This window comes from Felis catus, chromosome E2 (genome assembly GCF_018350175.1).
Source record: "Felis catus isolate Fca126 chromosome E2, F.catus_Fca126_mat1.0, whole genome shotgun sequence".
NCBI lineage: Eukaryota > Metazoa > Chordata > Mammalia > Carnivora > Felidae > Felis > Felis catus.
Genome location: NC_058382.1, coordinates 6952778 through 6975300, shown reverse-complemented (window position 1 = coordinate 6975300; position 22523 = coordinate 6952778). Strand labels below are relative to the sequence as shown.

General features: G+C 49.8%; 1 protein-coding gene across 9 annotated transcripts in view; it reads right to left on the bottom strand.

The window, feature by feature from the left end:
- Positions 1–22523, bottom strand: part of LOC101094969 (sialic acid-binding Ig-like lectin 10) — a 28269-nt gene that overhangs the window by 806 nt on the left and 4940 nt on the right. For 2 of the 9 annotated variants that reach the window (XM_019818517.3, XM_019818518.3), the window contains exons 1-11: positions 7668–7811; positions 7207–7587; positions 6764–7048; positions 6439–6486; positions 6061–6324; positions 4706–4753; positions 4318–4575; positions 3950–4234; positions 3537–3630; positions 3276–3441; positions 348–664 (exon numbers count right to left, since the gene is read on the bottom strand). In XM_019818517.3, coding sequence (XP_019674076.3) covers positions 380–664; positions 3276–3441; positions 3537–3630; positions 3950–4234; positions 4318–4575; positions 4706–4753; positions 6061–6324; positions 6439–6486; positions 6764–7048; positions 7207–7587; positions 7668–7704 — 2151 coding nt within the window. In that variant the 5' untranslated portion in view covers positions 7705–7811 and the 3' untranslated portion in view covers positions 348–379. Of the gene's footprint in view, positions 1–329; positions 665–3275; positions 3442–3536; positions 3631–3949; positions 4235–4317; positions 4576–4705; positions 4754–6060; positions 6325–6438; positions 6487–6763; positions 7049–7206; positions 7588–7667; positions 7818–22523 lie in introns of those variants that run through there. The other 7 variants (XR_002149516.3, XR_002149517.3, XM_045046212.1 and 4 more) reach the window with 6 other exon arrangements.

Sequence of the window (22523 nt, the reverse complement as noted above, 5' to 3'; positions counted from 1 at the left end):
GAAATTAGGCAGAGGGTCAGACTTGACCTGTGAGGTTAGCTGGCTGACCCCGCAAAGATGATAGGTTAATTGCCTTTAAAGTCCCTCCCACCTTTGAGAAACTGTGAGCCTGTGTGATCAGCTGCGGGGGGGGGGGGGGGGGGGGCGGTGGCAGAGAAGATTTCTCTTGCCTCTCAGAATAGTGCATCCAGAGAGATGCGTCTAGCTTTTCCAAATGATCGGGTCTGGAATGGGAGGACCCATGCTTGGAGACCAAGAGGGTGAGGGAGACAGAGAGAGAGAGAGAGAGAGAGAGAGAGAGAGAGAGAGAGGATGCTTGTCTTCCTCACCCTCTCCATTCCGCCTACCCCGGATCCCAGCCCTGCAGCCCGGGAGACCGTCAGTGAAACTTGATGTCCTCGTACTCCGGGCCTGTGTCCTTGGACTCCCGGGTGTCCCAGGGTCTGAGGCCCGAGAAGGTGAGGGCGGCATAATGGAGATTCTCTTGGTTACTCTCTGATTCTGAGGCTTGCGTGGATGATCTGGGTCCTGGACAAGTGTGGGGAGCAGCATGTAGCTCCTTCTGGTTTTTCTTACATTCCTGGGAGGGAGCGCCTGGAGGAGAGGCCTGGGAAGGGCTGCTCGGCATGGCCTTCCGGTTCTGGCTCCCATTGCGATTGCGAGCCTGGGAGAGGAACAACCAGGCTTCCTTCCCTCCTTCTATTCTTCCTTCCCGCCTCCCCTCTTTCCTCCCTCCCTCCCCCTTCCTTCCCTCCCTCCTCTCCTTCCTCCCTCTCTCTTTCCCCTCCTTCCTCCCTTCCCTCCCTCCCCTCCTTCTCTCCCTCTCCTTCCTTCCTTCCTTCCTTCCTTCCTTCCTTCCTTCCTTCCTTCCTTCCCTCCCTCCTTCCACAAATACTCGAGAGCTCACCATGCACCAGACACTAATTAAGAACTGGGATTGGGGCGCCTGGGTGGCTTAGTCAGTTAAGCGACCGACATGGGCTCAGGTCATGATCTCACGGTTTGTGAGTTCAAGCCCCGCCTCGGGCCCTGTGCTGACAGCTCAGAGCCTGGAGCCTGCTTCGGATTCTGGGTCTCCCTCTCTCTCTCTGACCCTCCCCTGCTGGCTCTCTCTCTCTCTCTCTCTCTCTCTCTCTCAAAAATAAATAAACATTAAAAAATTAAAAAAAAAAAAAAAGAACTAGGATTACATCTTGGGGCAGGAACAAACAATAAACAATGTCTGTGGCTTAAGTCACCCGGGCTGCAGTCCTTTGCTATGGCAGCCAGAGCGAACACACACAGGCGGATCCGTGCAGCCCACAGCACAGTCAAGACACAGAACTGTTCCTCCCCACAAAGCTCTCCCCACCTGCTGCTCCTGTCTAGTCCTCACTGCCCTCCCGTCCCTAACCCTGGCCACTACTAATCTGTCCTCTGTCTCTACAATCTGATCGTTTGCAGGGTGTTATAAACATGGAATCCTGCATACGTGACCATTGGAGATCGGCATTTTTCTTTTCTTTCTTTCTTTTTTTTTTTTTTTTGTCTCTAAGGTTTTTTCAACCAGTAGCTTCTTTCAATCATTTGTTCCTTTTGATGGCTGAGTAGTATTCCACGGGGGTTAGTTGTCCCTATTTGGGGTTTCTTTTTTTTTAAGTTTATTTAAAGAGAGAGAGAAGGGGAGGGGCAGAGAGAGGGAGAGAGAGAGAAGCCCAAGCAGGCTCTGCACCGTCAGCACAGGGCCTGATGCTGGGCTCAAACTCACCAAAGGTGAGATCATGATGAGCTGAAATCAGGACTCAGACGCTTAACCGACTGAGCCACCCAGGGGCCTCCCTATTTGGGTTTTTAAAGGATACCATGCACACGGAAAGAGAGCCGGGGCGGGGAGAGCGGAAGCAGGGGGACACACACAGGAAGTGGCAGAACCGGCAGGGGCGGTTTGGGTGTATTTGGAAGGGGTCTTGCTAATGGGTTGATCCTGGGGTGGTGGAGGACAGAGGAGCGAAAGACGGGCTTAGGCAGCCGGGCGGACGTGGTGCTGTTTGCCGAGCCGGGCCGCGTGGAGAGCATAAGCAGTGGAGTTAGTCCTAAATTCGACTCGGATGGGCTAAATCTGAGACGCCTGTTAGACACTCGAACAGACATGCCGCCCGGACCGTTGGATAGGAGTCTAAAGGTCAAGGGTGAGTTTGAGAGATGCAAGTTTTGGAGTCATCAGCATACAAATGTTCTCTCCTGGGGGCGCCTGGGGGGGGGGGGCCGGTTGGTTTCGGCTCAGGTCATGATCTGATGTGGGTTCGAGCCCCGCATCAGGCTTTGTGCTGACAGCAGGGAGCCTGCTTGGGATTCTCTCTCTCTCTCTCTCTCTCTCTCTCTGCCCCTCCCCTGCTTGTGCGCATGCGCACCTCCCCTCTAAATAAACTTAAAAAAAGTAAAAATAAAAATAAATAAGTAAATAAACAAATAAATGTTCTCTCCTAAAACTATCCGGCATTTGTAGAACACTTACTAGGTGCCGGCTGCTATTCTAAATGTTTACAGGTACCATGAGCATAGTGAGTACTTAGAATGATCCTAGGTAATAGATACTACTATTTCTCCCATTTTCTTTAAAAAAATTTTTTTTAATGTTTATTTTTGAGAGAGAGAGAGAGAGAGAGAGTGAGTGCAAGCAGGGGAGGGGCAGAGAGAGAGGGAGGCACAGAATCCGAAGTAGGCTCCAGGCTCTGAGCTGTCAGCACAGAGCCCGATGCAGGGCCCAAACTCACAGACCATGAGATCATGACCTGAGCTGAGGTCAGACTCTTAAGGACTGAGCCACCCAGGCGCCCCATTTCCCCCATTTTAAACTAAGGCACAGAGAAGTTAAGAGACTTGTCCAAGAACACACCGCGATAAAACCAAGATTGTACCCGGACGAGCTGACTTCAGAGCCGTGCTCTTAATCACTAAATACACGGACTCTCCATGATATTAAGAATGATCACATCATTAATTAGAATTAGTAACCTCATCGGGGTGATAAGAACGGGCAAGCCGCTACATTTTGAGCAAGTGCATGATGTGTTCTCATCCTCAAACCAGCTCTCGAAGGAAGCAGAGGAAGAAATGGAGGCTCAGAGAGAGCGAGTGATTTGGTCAAGATCTCACAGGACTCAAATCCAACACCCATACCTTTTCCACCTTGATGTCCCTTGGGGGAAAAGGATTGGGACAGGGCAGGGGAGGGGCGAGGGCGAGGGCCGGGAGTCTGAGCAGGGAAAGTAGAGGCAGCACACGGAGCCACTCACCAGGGGACCAGGATTGGGGACCACGTTGATGTAGTCCAGGATCGTGCTTCTCCGCGTGGCCTTGGGCTTCAGCGGAGCCCCTGCCTGGGGCGGAGCCCCTGCCTGGTCCGGAGTCCCTGCGTGGGCCGGAGTCCCTGCCTGGGCCTGTTTCTTCCTCAGAGTCTTCCTGCCCGGGGAACAAGCCCCTTGATTGTGCGCCCTGGCACCTCCCCGGTCCCCAGCCCCGGATCCCACACCCCATCGCGCCGGCTCCCAACTCACGTGACCAGGATGAGGCAGAGGAAAAGGAGCGTCGTGATGCCCATTCCCAGAAATATTCCGCCACCCAACGCCTTTGAGAGGAGTCCCTTCTTATCTGTGCAAGGAGACGGTCAGCCAGCTCTGAGCCTCCCCCGTTAACGTGGGGCCTCACGCCCACCTGCCACCGGGCGCTCAGGTTCCAGCTCCCATTCCAGGAGTTTTATCTGCAACCCCTTCTGTCCAAGTTTTGGAAACCCCTCTGCGCCCCGGACCCAGGCGACAGGCCTTCCAATTTGGATTGCCCTCTGCGTTCCCAGCCGCAGGTGCCACGTGCACCTTCCCAGGTCCTGCTCCAACCACAGGACCTTGCCCCTGCCCCCACTCAGCCTCCACTCGTCGGGGGTGGGGGTGGGGCCTCCAGCTGGCCCGCAGACCTGGCAACAGCAGGACCGCGGCGCTCTGTTCCCCATGTGCATTCCGGGCCTCGCAGCTGAGTCTGAGGCCAGAGCCCAGCGGTCCCCTGAGGCTCAGGGAGCTGTTGGCCCAGGGCCCCTCGGAGCTGGAGGTGACGGTCAAGGAAGCGTCGCTGTGGTTCCCCTCCAGCAGCCCCTCCCCCAGCCGCCAGCGCAGGGTGGGGGCCGGCCGGGCTCGGGAGGAGCAGGTGCAGCCCAGCGCCTCGCCCTCCCAGGAGCAGGAGGGGCCGAGCAGCCGCGGGGGGCCTGCAGGGGGGGAGGGGCAGGGTCAGCGGCGCCTCTGCTCCCCAGGTCCCGGGCGTCTCGCCCCCGGGGGTCCCCACACTCACAGACCACAGACAGAAGCAGGGAGACGTGCTGGGAGCCCAGCGAGTTCTGAGCTCGGCAGGTGAGGACTCCTTCATGCTCCGTTTGTATCTGAGGCAGCTCCAGGATCCCGGGGTCTGCGGGCTGGGAGGGGCCCAGAGTCTGTCCCCGCAGGGCCCAGCTCAGCTGGGCTGGGGGGTTGCTGTGGGCGACACAGAGCAGACGCAAGCTTTGGCCCTCCAGGGCTGGGAGGGACGTGCCATTCCCAAGGTTTTCCAGGACTGCGGGAAGGAAGAGGCAAGCTCAGAGGCTCAGCTGAGGGCACAGGGACCCTTTTGCATGGCAGCATTCCAGACGCCGAGGCCCCCAGTGTGGCACCGAGAGGCCCAGGTTCTCTGTCCCCCTTCATACCTGTCCTGTTTGCTTGTAGCGCCATCACTCTTAGGTTCTCTGGGGCATCTGAAACAGAGACAGGGTGCCGGCTCTAGAAGGGTGGGGAGGGGGGGGTTCCCTCAGGGCAGAGAACGGTCCTTGGAGACAAAGAGGGCAGGGCTGCCGGCCGAGCATGGAATCACCTAGTGACTGATTCTCCACTGAGTGGCCCAAGGGAACAGACTGGTAAGAAGGGCTGGTCTCTATGCTTGTGATTTATAATAAAATATTTAAGGGCACCTGAGCGGCTCGGTCAGTTAAGTGTCTGCCTCTTGGTTTTGGGTCAGGTCGTGAGCTCACGGTTTGTGAGTTCAAGCCCCACATCGGGCTCTCCGCCGACAGCATGGAGCCTGCTTGGGATTCTCTGTCTCCTTCTGTCTCTGCCCTTCCCCTGCTCACACACACACACACACACGCACGCACACACTCTCTCAAAATAAATAAACTTAAAAAAATTAAATAAATATACATATCTCTCCCCTTCCTGGCACAGAGTTCCTAAAACCCTTGGAATTTCCTAAAAGACAAGAGCGATAAAGGTGTCTTGATATTCATAACAAACCCCTTTCAAACCACAACTGGGTTGATGTAAATGAGGTGACCGTTGGAAAGCACCTGGGGGGGGGGGGTGGCTGGTGGCCAGAGAACCAACCTCGGTGACGGTGACGGAAGCTTTGGGACTTTCCATCCCTGCCCTGACTTCCGGGGAAGGGAGAGCGATTGCAGGTGGGATCGGACGGCAGTGGCCAAAACTTTGGTCAATCCTGCCTCCGTGTTGAAGCCTCCATAAAAACCCAAGAGAATGGGGTTTGAAGAGCCTCCATACTGGTACGCGGGCAACGGCCTTGCCCCCCACTCATCTCTTCTGTCTGCTGTTGTATCATTTTATAATAACCCCCCATCCAGTAAGTGCAATGTTCCTCTGAGTTCTGTGCCCCATTTTATCAAATCAATTGAATTCAAGGTGGGGGTGGGGGGGTCATGGGAAACTCCGACCTAGAGCCAGTTGGTCAACTTGGCTTGTGACTGGCCTCTGAGGTGGGGGCCCAAGGAGCGGGGGGGACCTTGCGGGACCGAGCCCTTCACCTGTGAGATCTGCCACCACCACAAGGTAGACAGTGTTCAACCGAGTTGAGTTGCAGAACACCCAGCGGGCATCAGAGAATTGTTTGGTGGTGTGGTGGAAAACCCATGTTGGAGTTGGAATCAGAATTGTTAGCCCCCTCGGCCTGGGGTTCCAGGTCCCTTTCGAGCTCCGGGGCCCTGCCCCCCAGCCCCAGCCCCCCTCTTCCTTCTCCCTTTCTGGAAACCAGGCTCCTGATGGTCGCACTCACACTGCACGGAGAGGTTCAGGGTGAGGCTCTGGGAGCCACGCCCGTTCTCCGCTCGGCAGGTGTAGCAGCCTGAATCCCCAGGCATCACCCGGGTCAGCACCAGAGCCAGGGGGCCGGGGGTCCAGGGGTGAGACCAAGAAAGGATTCTGTCCTCCAGGGCCCAGCTCAGGGTGGCAGGGGACTGGCTCTCGGAAGCACAGACCAGCTGCAGGAACTGGCCTTTCTGGACTTCCAGATGTGGGCTGTCTCCCTGGGGCTCCGGGGCTGCAGAGACAGAAGCCGGGAGAGAGAGAGAGAAGCTGAAGGAGGAACAGAGTCTCCCTCGCCTCCACCCTCCGCAGAGGACCAGCCCCACCCTCCCAGGCCCTCAATACGTACCTGATGCCTTGGCTCTGGAAACGCTGATAACTAGGTCTTTGGGGACATCTGCAACAAGATTGAGACCTGGCTTGGGGGAGGACCGTGGGGCTCCTGGCAGTAAGAGGGAACCCCCTCGGGGGAAAAGAAAGCGTGATATCCTCCGGGAGGCAAGTGACAAACTGGTGTCAAAGATGCTTGTGGCTGGGGAGCGGATGGCGTCCCCAAGCCCCTCCCAGGGCCGAGGCAGCGTGATGCGACTCCCCACCGACCTGTCTGGATGCCCCGCCGGCCACATCCCGCCGTGCCCGTCTGCACACCCTGATGCCCTGGCCACCAGACTCACGGGTGATGTTAAGTCGAACGGTTGTCTCTGTGCTCACGCCCTTTCTGGAGAAGTCTACCCGGCACGTGAGGTGGGTGCCGTGGTCCTGGGGTCTCGGTGTGAGAGAAAGCACTGAGAAGTAGGAGGATTTGCGTCCGGGCCCTGGGGTGGTGACGGCGGCCCCCATCCAGGAGAAAGTAGGGGCTGGACATTCCTCAAAGGCCCAGTTAAACACACAGATGAGTGTCGCCTGGCGCCCTGCTTCCAGGGTCTCTGGGACGTAGACATCGGGCTTCTGTGTCAGGGCTGGGGCAAAGAGAGGGCACAATCCTAGCCCTGGGAGGGGGTGCTGCAGGGGTGACCCCTGATCTGCTCCCCACAGTGTGTGTGTGTGGGGGGGGGGTTGGGGAACGGCAGGGAGGAGGAGAGTTTCCCGCCCAGTCCTGCTGGAGCCCGGTCCATACCTGTCACTTCCAGATAGAGAGGGCTTTCCACGAAATTGTACCGCACGTAACTGCCTCTCTCCACCCGAAAGAAGTACTGTGCCGAGTCCTCCGCCTGGGCGTCTCTGATCAGCAAGGAGCAGCTGCGGTTCCGGGGATCCCCAGTGAGCTGGAACCGGCCCCCGGAGCCACCGTGCTCTTGATCCTGCTTGTTTGTGGCCACCGGTCTTCCCTTGTTCGTGTCTGTCCCGACCACGAACCAGGAGCCGAGGGCGGGGGTGTCCTCCGTCCAGCCTATCCGGGGGTAGGAGAGGGTGCAGGGCACGTGCACACACAGGCCCTCCTGCACCATCACCACGCTCTGCACTTGCAGGGAGAATCCTGGGGCCTGAGCCTGAGACCCTGAAGGAGACAGAGGGCTCAAGCTGCAAGCCCAGCCTGCGCCCCCACCCAGGCCCCTTCTGGCCCCGTGGCCCACTCACCACCCCACAGCAGGGCCAACAGCAGTGACAGGGCCATCTCTGCACGAGGGTGCACTTGGACCTGCCCTCACACAGGCTCGTCCCCCAGACGCCTCCACTGAGGAAGGGGAACCGCCAGTTGCGAAAGCTGTACCCGGGGCCAGGTGACCGGTCCTGAGCCCCACCCCCACTCGCTCCCGCCCCCCTCCCCCCCCCCACCCCCCGCCCCATCTTGTCACTCTCCAGCCCCACCTCACCCACTAGGACTCTGAATCTTTCCTGGGGGGTGGGGCGGGGCGGGGGGAGGCTGCCGGGTGCTCCGGATGGCAGAGCTGGTCCTTCTGGGGGTCCCCTGGGGGGGGGAGGGAGTGGAAGGTGGGTGAGGCCATGGGGGCTGGGTGGGTGGAGGGTCGGAGCTCTCCCGCTGGGCCTTAGGTGGCTGAGGAAGCAGAAGTGAAAGTGTACAATGAGCCTTTCTTCAGACGGGGGCCCCTGGGGAAGGAGGGCAGTGGGGAACAGCAAGAGTGGATGCAGGAAGGGGGTTGTGGGGGGTGGGGGGCTGACGGGTCTTGCCAGTTAAAATTCAGAATCTCCAGTTAAAGTTGACTTTAGAGAGCAGGGGAGGACCAGAGAGAGAGGGGGACAAAGGATCTGGAGCGGGCTCTGTGCTGACGGCAGAAAGCCCCATCAGGGGCTCCAACTCACGAACCGTGCCATCATGACCCTAGTTGAAGCCAGACACTTAACCGACTGGGCCACCCAGGTGCCCCAGTTAAAGTTGACTTTCAGTTAAACGATGAATGATTTTTTTTTTTTTTTAGAAGTATGTCCCGCATATCACAACGGGACATTGTTATACTAAAATTATTCGGCGTTCATATCCGAAATGCAAATTTAACTGGGCGCCTTTGTGTTTTTATTTGCCAAATCTGGTACCCCTAGGCTGGTGTCAGTCCCACCCCTTCCTCCTCACTGGGAGGGCTCGCTGATTTCCGCCCCCAGGTCCACCGGAAGCACCCATGCCAAGACCTCAGTCCACCTCTCAAGCTCCCCTTCTTCTTCTGTCCTAAGGTTGGATGCACCTGCTGGTAATACCTGTTGTGATGGGAGCACCTGCCCCCACAGTCAACCTCCGTGCCTGGGACCTGATGTGTGCAGGTGCCACGCGGCCTCCTGAGGACACAGGCAAATCAGTCACGGTGTCTGCCCTCAAGGGGACCCAGTTTGGTAAATGAAGCTTCTGAGAAATGGAAAAGCACTGAAGTGCTCGTAACTGCTTCCCCTCACTGCCACCCCCCAGCCGATGCTGGGACAGATGTTCACGACAAAGGCGTGGTCACTTCTTCCTGGGGAACCAGAAGAGGCCTCCTGGAGGAGGTGGCCTGTGGCCACCTCTGTCCTTGCTCTCGTGTCACGTGCTTGGGCTGCCGTAACAAAGCACCACAGACAGAACAGCTCAAATGACAGAAAACATCTTGCCCGCAGTTCGGAGGCTGGAGTCCAAGATGAAGGTTGTCAGTAGGGCTGGAAGAACAGGTTGGTTGCTTCCCAGGTCTCTCTCCCTGGGGTGTAGACATCATCTTCCCACTGAGCTCTCACATGGCCATCTCTCTTTGTGTGCCTGTGTCCTGATCTCTTCGTAGAAGGACACCAGTCCTGGGGCGCCTGGGTGGTTCAGTCGGCCAACTCTTGATCTCAGCTCAGGTCATGATTTCACAGTTTGTGAGATCGAGCCCCAAGTCAGGCTCTGGGCTGGCAGCACGGAGCCTGCTTGGGATGCTTTCTCTCTCCCTCTCTCTCTGCCTCCTCCCTGCTTGCACTCTCTCTCAAAATAGATAAACATAAAAAAAAAAAAAAAAAGAAGAAGGACACCAGCCTACTGGATTTGAGCTTGCTCTATGGCCTTGCTTTAACTGAATTACCCATTTAAAGGCCCTATCTCCACATACAGTCACATTCGCAGGTACTGGAGTTAAGGCTTCAACATATGAACGGGGCAAAGGGGGCACAATCCAGCCCCTAATACCCACCTCCTTCTGCACTCTGATCCGGGTCCCCACTGCCCAACCTGGGCTCTATCAGGGGAGAGCCAGGGTCCCTTTTCCCAGGGGAGGCTCTTGTCTAGAGATATCACAGCATGGAGCTCACAGAGGAGGGGCCTCCCACAGAGGAGGGAGGCCTGGGTCTTGACATGGGCTTGCCCTGATTGTGTGCAGACAATTCCTTGATTTTCAGATTGTACTTAGTTGTGGAAGATGATAACACGGAGGAGGGGGGAGATTTGAGTCCACAGGATGTCCCTGTACGTTTCTTTGCAACTCCTGTGAGTCTAAAATTTCTTCAAAATGAAGTTAAACGCCTGGGTGGCTCAGCCAGTTCAGTGTCTGACTCTTTTTTTAAAAATTATTATTATTTTAATGTTTTTGTTTATTTTTGAGACAGTGAGAAAGCATAAGCTGGGGGGACGGGTGCAGAGAGAGAGGGAGACAGGAACCAAAGCGGGCTCCATGCTGACCGTAGAGAGCCTGATGCGGGCTCAAACTCACGAGTGGTGAGATCATGACCTGGGCCGAAGTCAGATGCTTAGCCGACTGAGCCACCCAGGTGCCCCTTTTTTAAATTATTTTTGAGAGAAAGAGACACAGAGAGCATGAGCAGAGAGAGAGGGAGACACAAAATCGGAAGCAGACTCCAGACTCCGAGCTGTCAGCACAGAGCCTGATGCTGGGCTCAAACCCACGAACCATGAGATCATGACCTGAGCTAAAGTCAGACACTTAAATGACTGAGCCACCCAGGCACCCAGGTCTGACTCTTGATTTCAGCTCAGGTCATGATCTCACGATCATGGGATTGAGCTCTGTGTTGGGCTCCATGCTGAGCATGGAAACTGCCTGGGATTCTCTCTCTCTCCTTCCCTCTGTTCCTCTCCCCAGCTCACTCTCTTTATCTCTCTCTTTCAAAAATAAAAATAAAAAGCAAGCCAAAATAGATAACCACAAAACACAACAATAAACGAGCTGATAAGTGTAAATTGTATCTCAGCCCTGACCCTTTCCTGTCTATTAGACACCTACTCAGGAATCTGCAGTGTGCATTTCAAGCTTAACATGCATCATGCAGCACTATTTCTCACCACAAGCCTGCTTTTCATCTCTCTAAATATTATGCGGCACCAAGCCCTGCCCACACCTGAGCATTGGCCTGACGGCTTCCTTTACTTTCTTTACTTTCTTTACTCCCATGTACAATTACCCACAAGACCCATCAGCTCAACTTCTTAGGTATTAAAAAAATTCCGTCCACTTATCCCCACCCCACTACCATTCATTACTCTCATCCAAGATGTCTCAATCTTAGCATCACTGACACTTTTTTTTTTTTTTTTTCAATTTGGGGCAGTTGCCTGGGTGGCTCAGTTGGCTAAGCATCTGACACTTCATTTGGGCTCAGGTCATGATTTCGCAATTTGTGGGAAGAGCCCTGTGTTGGACTCCACACTGACAGCACGGGAGCCTGCTTAGGATCCTCTCTCTCCCTCTGTCTCTGCCCCTCCCTTGCTTCTCTCTCTCTCTCTCTCTCTCTCTCTCTCAAAAATTAAAAAAAAAAAAATTTAGAGAGCGAGCACAGGGGAAAGGCAAAGGGAAACGGAGAGAGAATCTCAAGCAGCCCCCACTTGGAGCTCAATCTCATGACTATGAGATCATGACCTGAGCCGAAATCAAGAGTTGGATGCTCAACAGACTGAGCCACCCAGGCTGACCAGCACTACTGACATTTTGAGTCAAATAGTTCCTGAGGGGTGGGGTCCCTGGCAGGATGTTCATCAGTAGCCCTGGCCTCCAGCCTTCAGATGCCAGTAGCACCCCGTCCACCCTAGCTGTGACAACTAAAAACACTCCAGACATTGCCACCTGTCCCCTGGATGGCAGAATCACCCTCAATGGAGAGTCACTTCCTGGGTCCAACCCATCACCCTCGCTCATCTGTAGGACAGCAGTGACTGATTGATTATTCCTGCTTCTAGTTTGCTCTCTCCATGGTGCCTTGTCAACACAGCAGCCAGAGTTACTTTTCAATTAGGGACACCTGGGTGACTCAGTCAGTTACCCATCTGACTTCAACTCAGGTCATGATCTCGTGGTTCGTGAGTTCGAGCCCCGAATTAAGCTCTGTGCTGACAGCTCGAAGCCTGGAGCCTGCTTCCAATTCTGTGTCTCCCTCTCTCTCTCTCTGCCCCTCCCCTGCTGCCGTGCTCTCTCTTTCTCTCTCTCAGAAATAAATAAACATTAAAAAATGTTTTCAAATATAAATCAGACCGAGTCCCTCTCTTACTTAAAAGTTGCAGTGGTGTCCTGTTATATTTAGGAGAAAATCCAAACTGCTCACCCTGTCTCCCGATGACCTCCCCAAACTCACTTTGAACCCTCTTTTGCTTTGCTTTTGCATTCCACCAGTGATCCCAGCTCTGTTTCTCACATTTACTAAGTTTGTTCCCACTTGGGGGACAGTGATGTGTGACACTTGGGGTTGTCACTTCCAGGAATGCTCTTCCCATGGCTGCCCCTCCCACTGTTCTCAGTTCAGAGTTGTCCCCAACATTTCCCCACCCCCACACCCTTCTGAATTTCCTGTGGCTTCTTGGGGCCCCCTCAGAATTCTCCACCCTTCCTCAGTGTGACCAGATCACCTCTGCCCATCCCCCAGCCTTGGCCAGACAAGGGCCAAGCAGCTTGCTGAGGCCACGAGAATCTTTTTTGGGCCAAAGAATGTTCATATTTTTTCTGAAAGTATTCCTTTATTTAAAAAAAATGTTTAGGGGCGTCTGGGTGGCGCAGTCGGTTGAGCGTCTGACTTTAGCCAGGTCATGATCTCGCAGTCCGTGAGTTCGAGCCCCGCGTCAGGCTCTGGGCTGATGGCTCGGAGCCTGGAGCCTGTTTCCGATTCTGTGTCTCCCTCTCTCTCTGCCCCTCCCCCGTTCATGCTCTGTCTCTCTCTGTCCCAAAAATAAATAAACATTGAAAAAAAAATAAAAAAAAATGTTCAGGGGCGCCTGGGTGGCTCAGTCGGTTGAGCTTCTGACTTCGACTCAGGTCCTGATCTCACAGTCTGTGAGTTCGAGCCCCCCATCGGGCTCTGTGCTGACAGCTCAGAGCCTGGAGCCTGCTTCAGATTCTGTGTATCCCTCTCTCTCTGACCCTCCCCCATTCATGCTCTGTCTCTCTCTCAGAAATAAATAAACATTAAAAAAATTAAGAAAAATAAATTTAAAAAAATGTTTATTTTAGGAGCACCTGGGTGGCTCCTTCTGTTGAGCGTCTGACTTCGGCTGAGGTCACGATCTCCCAGTTTGTGAGTTTGAGCCTGGCACCAAGCTCTGTGCTGACAGCTTGGAGCTTGGACCCTGCGTCAGATTCTGGGTCTCCCTCCTTCTCTCTCTGCCCCATCCCTTCTTGTACTCTGTCTCTCTCTCGCTCTCAAAAATAAATAAACGTTAAAAAAAGAAAATGTTTATTTTTGGGAGAAGGAGAGCCAGCCGGTGAGGGGCAGAGAGGGAGGGAGAGAGAGAATCCCAAGCAGGCTCCGGGCTGTCAGCACAGAGCCTCACCTAGGTCTTGAACTCATCTTGACCACAGCAGAAATCAACTGACTGAGCCCCCAAGGCATCCCTGAACAGATTCCTTTAGAACAAACACCCATCCCTGCAAGCCTCCCCTCTCTTTTCATTAATAGATGTTGAGCATGGGCTCAGGCTCCCTCCGCCCCTGAACTCACAATGGGGTCAAAGGTAGATAGGTGGATGGGTGGGGGTGGGGGGGTAGGTAAAGGGGCAGGAGAGGTTGGGGAGGGGAGAGAGAGAGAGGTAATTAGTTCAGGATTCTGCCCCAGGAGGGTGCAGGGATGTGGACCTGAGGACCAGAGCCATGCGGGGGCGGGGGGGTCCCAGTGCAGGATGAAGAGTCCAGGTCTGGCTGTAGTGGAGGCCCTGAGGGTGGTGAGGAGCCTTTATCTGGGGAAGGGGGCATCTTAGACAAACCAGCCCCCCAACACGCACACACACCAGCCTCTTCCTGCCGCTTGTCCCACACGCGACCTGTCCCGGGGGCTTCAGTTGCCTCTATTGCAGCTCCGCACGTAGCCCCCAGGAGGCGCTCCGTCCCCGCAGCTCCGACCGACCCCTCTGGAGCCCCAGGCACCAGGGTCTGTGCGGTCTTGGTCCTGGAGAATTCGGGGAATATTTCTCCGCTGCCTCACACACTTGCAAACGGGGCTCTTCCCAAAAGGCTGCATTCGTTCTCACTGCACCTCGAAATTATGACTTCTCCTTTCACTGCACCTCAATAAACACAGTCTCTGCCAGGGAGAGCCTACTAAAGCAGTCACGGGAACCACTCTTCTTCCTTCCCCTGCCACAAAATAATTTTATTTTATTTTTTTAATTTAACGTTTATTTATTTTTGTACAAATTCTTTTTTTTTTTTCAACGTTTATTTATTTTTGGGACAGAGAGAGACAGAGCATGAACGGGGGAGGGGCAGAGAGAGAGGGAGACACAGAATCGGAAACAGGCTCCAAGCTCCGAGCCATCAGCCCAGAGCCTGACGCGGGGCTCGAACTCCCGGACCGCGAGATCGTGACCTGGCTGAAGTCGGACGCTTAACCGACTGCGCCACCCAGGCGCCCCATTTATTTTTGAGAGAGAAAGGGAGAGCGGGGGAGGGGCGGAAAGAGAGAGAGAGAAAGAGAGAGAGGAAGCAAGCTTCCTACCTGTCAGCCCAAAGGCCAACATGGGGCTCAAACCCGTGAACCATGAGATCACGACTTGAGCTGAAGCCAGACACTCAGCTGACTGAGCCACACAGGTGCCCCTAACCCCCCCCCCCAATTTTTTTTTAAAAGTTTATTTTTATTTATTTTGAGAGGGAGAGATAGAGAGCAAGTGGAGGAGGGGCAGAGACAGAGGCAGGGAGAGAGAATCCCAACCAGGCTCTACATTGTCAATGCAGAGCCCAACTCAGGGCTCGAACTCACGAACCGAACTCACCTGAGCCAAAGTCAGGAGTCAGAGGCCCAACCAACTGAGCGGCCCAGGGGCCCCTACCCTCCCCCAAATTTAAAACACTTCAGTACTGCCCCTGCTCACACAGTATTCTCAAATGGAGTCCCACCCAGGCACACTCACCATGTGATGGCCGCATAAGAAAACACATTCCTGTGTTATCTGCATCCATCCAGCCCTATAACAGAATTACCACAGACTGGGTGGTTTAAGGAAGGAACACTCACTTGTCTCAGTCCTGGAGGCTGGAAATCCAAGATCTAGGCGCTGGCAGATTCCATGTCTGGTGAGAGCCCACTTTCTAGTTCACAGATGACCATTTTCTAAAACGCCATGCCCTCATGTGGTGGAAAGGGCAAGGGAGTCTCTGGGGCCTCTTTTACACAAGGGCGCTAATCCCATTCATGAGGGCGCCACCCTCATGACCTAATCACATCCTAAAGGTACCACCTCTTACCATCATCACATTGGTGGGTAGGTTTGAACATACAGGTTTTGGGGGGACCCAGTCTATAGCATGTGGTCTTACTCAGGTCCCACTGTCTAGGTTGGGGTCGTGTAATATCACACACAGGCAGCCTCAGCTGGGCCTTCCCTTTTCTCTTCAAGTCAAGATGGCATATTAAAAAGCAAGATGCTGAGAGAAATACTGATCTAGGATACATTTGGATTCGCTAATTTCTAGTAAAGGGAAAATGCTGCAGGTTCAGTATTTTATTATCAGACGTGGTTGCTACTCACTGGTGTGTGTTTTGACACTCAGTGTGAAGTATCCGTTTTCCAAAGTGAAACGCCAGCTCTTTACGTGAAGAACCAAGTCTATCGGTGATGTGATCCCCATTTACTTCTCAACTTCCTATCTTTTTACTCTATTATTTTCATTTTTTCCCCCTTTAATAAAGAGTAAAGCAGACCCTGCTGGCATTCACAGCCAGGCCCCGGTGTTCTCCTATCAAATATAAATGATCATCAGTAAAACTAAAAAGCAACCGACAGAATAGGAGAAGATATTTGCAAATGACGTATCAGATAAAGGGTCAGTATTCAAAATCTATAAAGAACGTATCAAACTCGACACCCAAAAAACAAATAATCCAGTGAAGCAATGGGCAAAAGACGTGAATAGACACTTCTCCAAGGAAGACATCCTGATGGCCAACCGACACATGAAAGAATGCTCAACATCACTCATCATCAGGGAAATACAAGTTAAAACCACAATGAGATACCACCTCACATCAGTCAGAATGGCTAACATTAACAACTCAGGCAACAACAGATGTTGGCGAGGATGCGGAGAAAGAGGATCTCTTTTGCACTGCTGGTGAGAATGCAAACTGGTGCAGCCACTCTGGAAAACAGTATGGAGGTTACTCAAAAGACTAAAAATAGAACTACCCTACGACCCAGCAATTGCACTACTAGGTGTTTATCCAAAGGATACTGGTATGCTGTTTCGAAGGGACACATGCACCCCCATGTTTATAGCAGCACTATCAACAATAGCCAAAGTATGGAAAGAGCCCAAAAGCCCATCAATGGATGAATGGATAAAGAGGATGTGGTATATACATACAATGAAGTATTACTCAGCAATCAAAAAGAATGAAATCTTGCCATTTGCAACTACGCGGATGGAACTGGAGGGTATTATGCTAAGCAAAATTAGTGAAAGACATACCATATTACTTCACTCATATGAGGAATTTAAGACACAGAACAGATGAACACAAGGGAAAGGAAGCAAAAATAATATAAAAACAGGGAGGGGGACAAAACATAAGAGACAATTATGGAGAACAAACAGAGGGTTACTGGGGGGGTTGTGGGAGAAGGGGATGGGCTAAATAGGTAAGGGGCATTAAGGAATCTACTCCTGAAATCATTGTTGCACTGTATGCTAACTAATTTGGATATAAATTTAAAAACATAATAAAATAAAATAATAAAATAAAATAAATATAAATGATCATGGGACACTTGGGTGGCTCAGTCGGTTAAGCATCCGACCTTGGCTCAGGTCATGATCTCGAGGTTCACAAGTTCAAGCCACGCATCGGGCTCTGTGCTGACAGTTCAGAGCCTGGAGCCTGCTTCAGATTCTATGTCTCCCTCTCTCTTTGCCCCTCCCCACTCGTGCTCTATCTCTTTCTCTCTCTCTCAAAAATAAAAAACCTAAAAAAAAATTTTATTTTAATCTCACAGGATATCACACCAGACGAGTCCACTCTGTGACTGAGATGGAACAAGCTAAGAATGAGAATTCTCCATAGTCCTCTCTTAACACAGACATAAACAAGAACACTGTCTAAGCTACAAAATGACCACACAGCAGCCCCCCCCCCACCCCGCCCCTAATCCAGAGTAACATGAATGACTGCACGAATATTTACCAAATGTGGCTTTAGCCTTTGCTATGGACTGAATGCTGTATCTTCCCCCCAACATTCAAGTGCTGAGGCCCGAATCCCGGTGCCATGGTATTTGGAGGTGCGGCCTTTGGGAGGTGATTAGGTTAGGAGGGTAGAGTTTCCTGAATGAGATTTGTGTGCCCTTATAAAAGAGACCCTAGACGGCACCCTTACCCCTCCTGCCACATGAGGACAAGTGAAAAGCCCTCCGTGAACCAGGACGTGTGTTCTCACAAGACACCGGATATGTCGGTGTCTTGGTCTTGAATTTCTCAGCCTTCAGAACTGTGAGAAATAAATTTCTGTTGTCCATAAGCTACCCAGTGTGTGGTGCTTTGTTATAGCGGCCTGAACTGACTAAAACAGATACCCCTGGGAGCTCAGAGACATCACTTGGTGAGCTGGCATTTATTCATGTAACTAAAACCCTTGTCAAGCTATTAAACATTTCTGTCATTCTAGAAAATACTATCCATCATGCCTTCCCTACCAGTACCAGTATTCAGAGGTAGAGCCTCTGCCCTGTGGATAGGGGGCGGCTTGAAGAAGAGAGCCTCTAACTTCTCAGCTGTGTTCACCTGGAATTTAGGGTCTTCAACACGTAGCTGGCAGGGGATGAGAAGTGGGGTAGCCACCTGCCCTTTCATAGGAGGGTGCCGTGGCCCTCAACTTCAGACTTGGAGGAGAGGGCGCCTGTATTCTTGCTTCATCCCACTGGAATGGAGTTTCTATCATCCTGAACCAGAATAGGAATGGGAGTGGAATCAGCAACATTATTCTTAAAAGCCAAAACTGGGAATGATTGAAATGTCCCTCGGCTGGTGAATGCATAAATGAAATGTGGTGTATATTCATAGAATGTAATAACATTGAGAATAAAATGCCACTAACTAATGGCATGTGCTCTAACATGTTTGGACCTCAAAAACCTAATGTCTGGTGAAAGATATCAGGCACAACAGACTTTATATTATGTGATTCGATGTATATGAAATATTCATAAAATAGTTCATTAGAGACTGAAAGCAGATCAATGAGTTCCTGGAGCTGTGAAAGGACTGGTATTGATTACAAATGGGCACAAGGGTCCTCTTTAGGCTAATAAAAATGTGTGACAATGACTACACAACTCTATAAATTTACTAAAAAAGCCATTGAACTGTACACTTACAATGAATTAATTTTGTGTTATATAAGTTGTATCTTAATAAAACAGTTATTAAAACTTCAAGGGGGTGGGGGAGCACCTGGCTGGCTCAGTCAGTAGATTCTGTAACTCTTAATCTTGGGGTTGAGAGTTGGGTGTAGAGATTACTTACAAAAATTAAAATCTTTAAAATAAATAAATAAAAAACATAAAAGACCTAGGAATAAACCTAACCAAAGGGGTGAAAAGTCTATACACTGAAAACTATAGAAAGCTTATGAGAGAAATTGAAGAAGACACACCAAAAAATGGAAAAATATTCCAAGCTCTTGGATTGGAAGAACAAATATTGTTAAACTGTCAATACTACCCAAAGCAATCTACATATTCAATGCAATCCCTATCAAAATAACACCAGCATTCTTCACAGAGCTAGAACAAACACTCCTAAAATTTGTATGGAACCAGAAAAGACCCCAAATAGCCAAAGCAATCCCGAAAAAGAAAACCAAAGCTGGAGGCAACACAATCCTGGATGTCAAGCTGTATTACAAAGCTATAAGTATCAAGACAGTATGGTACTGGCACAAAAACAGACACTCAGGATCAATGGAACAGAAGAGAGAACTCAGAAATGGACCCACAAACACATAGCCAACTAATCTTTGACAAAGCAGGAAAGAACACCCAATGGAATAAAGACAGTCTCTTCAGCAAGTGGTGCTGGGAAAACTGGACAGCGGCATGCAGAAGAATGAACCTGGACCACTTTCTTACACCATACACAAAAAGAAACTCAACATGGATGAAAGACCTAAACAGAAGACAGGAAGCCTTCAAAATCCTAGAGGAGAAAGCTGGCAAAAACCTGTTTGATCATGGCCGCAGCAACTTCTTACTCAACACATCTCCGGAGGCAAGGGAAACAAAAGCAAAAATGAACTATTGGGACCTCATCAAAACAAAAAGGTTCCGCACAGAGAAGGAAACAGTCAGTAAAACTAAAAGGCAACCAACGGAATGGGAGAAGATATTTGCAAGTGACATATCAGATAAAGGGTTAGTATCCAAAATCTATAAAGAACTTATCAAACTCGACATCCAAAAGACAAATAATCCAGTGAAGCAATGGGCAAAAAGACATGAATAGACACTTCTCCAAAGACGTCCAGATGGCCAACCGACACATGAAAAAATGCTCAACATCACTCATCATCAGGGAAATACAAGTTAAAGCCACAATGAGATACCCCCTCACATCAGTCAGAATGGCTAACATTAACAACTCAGTCAACAACAGATGTTGGCGAAGATGTGGAGAAAGAGGAACCCTTTTGCACTGCTGGTGAGAATGCAAACTGGTGCAGCCACTCTGGAAAACAGTATGGAGGTTACTCAAAAAATTAAAAATATAGAACTACCCTACGACCCAGCAATTGAACTAGTAGTTATCTATCCAAAGGATACAGGTGTAGTGTTTGAAAGAGACACACGCACCCCAATGTTAATAGCAGCACTATCAACAATAGCCAAAGTATGGAAAGAACCCAAGTGTCCATCAATGGATGGATGGATAAAGAGGATGTGGTATACACATACAATGGAGTATTACTCGGCAATCAAAAAGAATGAAATCTTGCCATTTGCAACTACGTGGATGAAACTATTATGTTAAGCAAAATTAGTCAGAAAAAGACAAATATCATATGACTTCACTCATATGAGGAATTTAAGACACAGAACAGATGATCACAGGGAAAGGAAGCAAAAATAATATAAAAACAGGGAGGGGGACAAAACATAAGAGACTCTTAATTATGAAGAACAAAGAGAGGTTTACTGGAGAGGTTGTGGGAGGGAGGATGGCTAAATGTATAAGGGGCATTAAGGAAGACACTTGTTGGGATGAGCACTGGATGTTATACATAGGGGATGAATCACTGGAATCTACTCCTGAAATCATTGTTGCACTATATGCTAACTAACTTGGATGTAAATTTAAAAATTGATTGATTAATTAATTTAAAAAAGAAATAAAGATATTTTTAAAATTAAATAAATAAATAAACAAACAAACAGTCTGCTGGAGACTTCTGCTTCTGAGCATGAGAGAGTCATAGGGTCCAGAATTATCCTCCTGTAAACAACTAGAATATCAAACAAAATACAAGAAACTTCTCTTTTCATACATGGAAGAATGGTGATCCTTGAGAGAAGGACAAAAATGAGGTGAACCATATAATCACTGAGGTTTTCCGTGAGGAGTTTGTTTGTAGATAGCAGAGTAAGAAAAAGGGTAAGGGCACCATAAAAGGGACTGAAATTTCACTGAGTTGAGCGGCCAGACTTTGAAGGTTAGGAAGCTGATGTGGCTAAAATATGTAGGTCAGAGTTTCAGACAGGAGTATTGTGGAGAAAGGGTTCAGAGTCTCCATGAAAGGTCCTGGAGTCGTTGGATCTGCACAAGCATAGGGTGAAACCCCATGAACCCAAATGAGAACAATTTCTAAGGAGAGAGCAATTACCAGAGAGTTATTAGTTGGAAGATTCCCAGAGCTCACAAAGGGCTTGGACATGTGTATATTCCCTCCAGCCAGAGTAAAGATACCTTCTTGAATCTATGGAGTATTCAGTGAAAGCTCCAAAAGGGTGATGGCATTCAAGTGAAAGAAAATTAGCCCAACACTAGACCTATCTTAGGAGGGGCTAAAATTAAAAAGTCTTAAAAATATTGGCCCAACATGCTAGTAACCTAACTGCCTTTAAAAAAAAAAAAAGACCAATGTTTTTAAAGAAATACAACAAAAGCATGCAGTCAGCCACATAAAACTGACAGTGTCCAACACTCAGCGAAAACTTACCAGACATACAAAGAATTATAAACACGTGACACTCAACAGAAAAATTCATCCAATGGGATCAGGGTCAGACATGACACAGGAGGCAGATCTAGGAGACAAAGACATTAAAAAGCTTATTATAAGTATGTGCCATATATACTCAAGGATGTAAAGGAAAACGTCACCATTATATGGAGAAGGAGTGTAAGATTAAAAAGAAAGGAAATGTAACTTAAAAAAATTTTTTAAGTTCATTTACTTATTTTGAGAGAGTGAGAGAGAACAAATGGGGAGGGGCAGACTGAAGGAGAGACAGAATCCCAAGCAGGGTCTGCACCGTGAGTGCAGAGCCCAATGCAGGGCTTGAATTCACGAACCGTGAGATCAAGACCTGAGCTGAGATCAAGAGGCAGACGCCTAACCGACTGAGTCACCCAGGCGCCCCAAAGGAAATGCAACTTTTAAAGAAGGAAAGAAAGAAAGAAAGAAAGAAAGAAAGAAAGAAAGAAAGAAAGAAAGAAAGAAAGAAAGAAAGAAAGAAGAAAATATATTATCTGAGATGAGAGTTCCACTGAATAAGATCAACAGCAGATTCAACATTGTAGAATGACCGGTGAACTTGGAGATGTATCAGTAGATCCTGTTCAAACAGCAGAATATAGAGGAAAAAATCTGGAAAATGGCAAACAGATGTTCAGGGCCCTAAGAGATATTATCAGGCCACATAACCATATGTAAAAGGACAGACCCAGAGGATATGAGAGAATAAGAATAGAAAAAAAGAATTGAAATAAATATTGGCTTCAATTTTTACAAGTTTGATCAGTGTTATAAATCCGCGGATCCAAGGTACTCAACAAATTCCAAACAGGATAATATTTTCTCTCTCTTTGTTTTCCCCCTTACCACTCCCCCCATCTTCCTGTCTCTTCCTTCACACACACACACACACACACACACACACACACACACCCGAAGGCATATATTAACCAAATGATTTAAACCCAGGGAAAAAGAGAAAATATTAAAACCAGCCAGAGAAAAAGACAAACTACAAACAAAGAAAGATAAGAATTACAGAATTCTCACAAGACACTATGAAAAACAAAAGAATTTGAAGAACGGAAAGGGAAGACAATGTTATCCTAAAATTCTTTACCCAATAAAAAATATCTTTCCAAGCTAATGTAAACAGAAGCTTTTAGACAAAAAAGAGCTTAGAGAATTCATCACCAGCATACCTATGCCACAAGAAATATAAGAAAATATTTCAGGCACAAGGAAAGCGATGCTGTAGAGAAATCTTAATGTATACAAAGAAATTAAGAGCAATCGAGTGGTTAATATGTGGATAAACATGAAATGGTTTCTTTTTCTAATAAAAGAGATCTCTTTATAACAACTGAGGAAACAACAGAT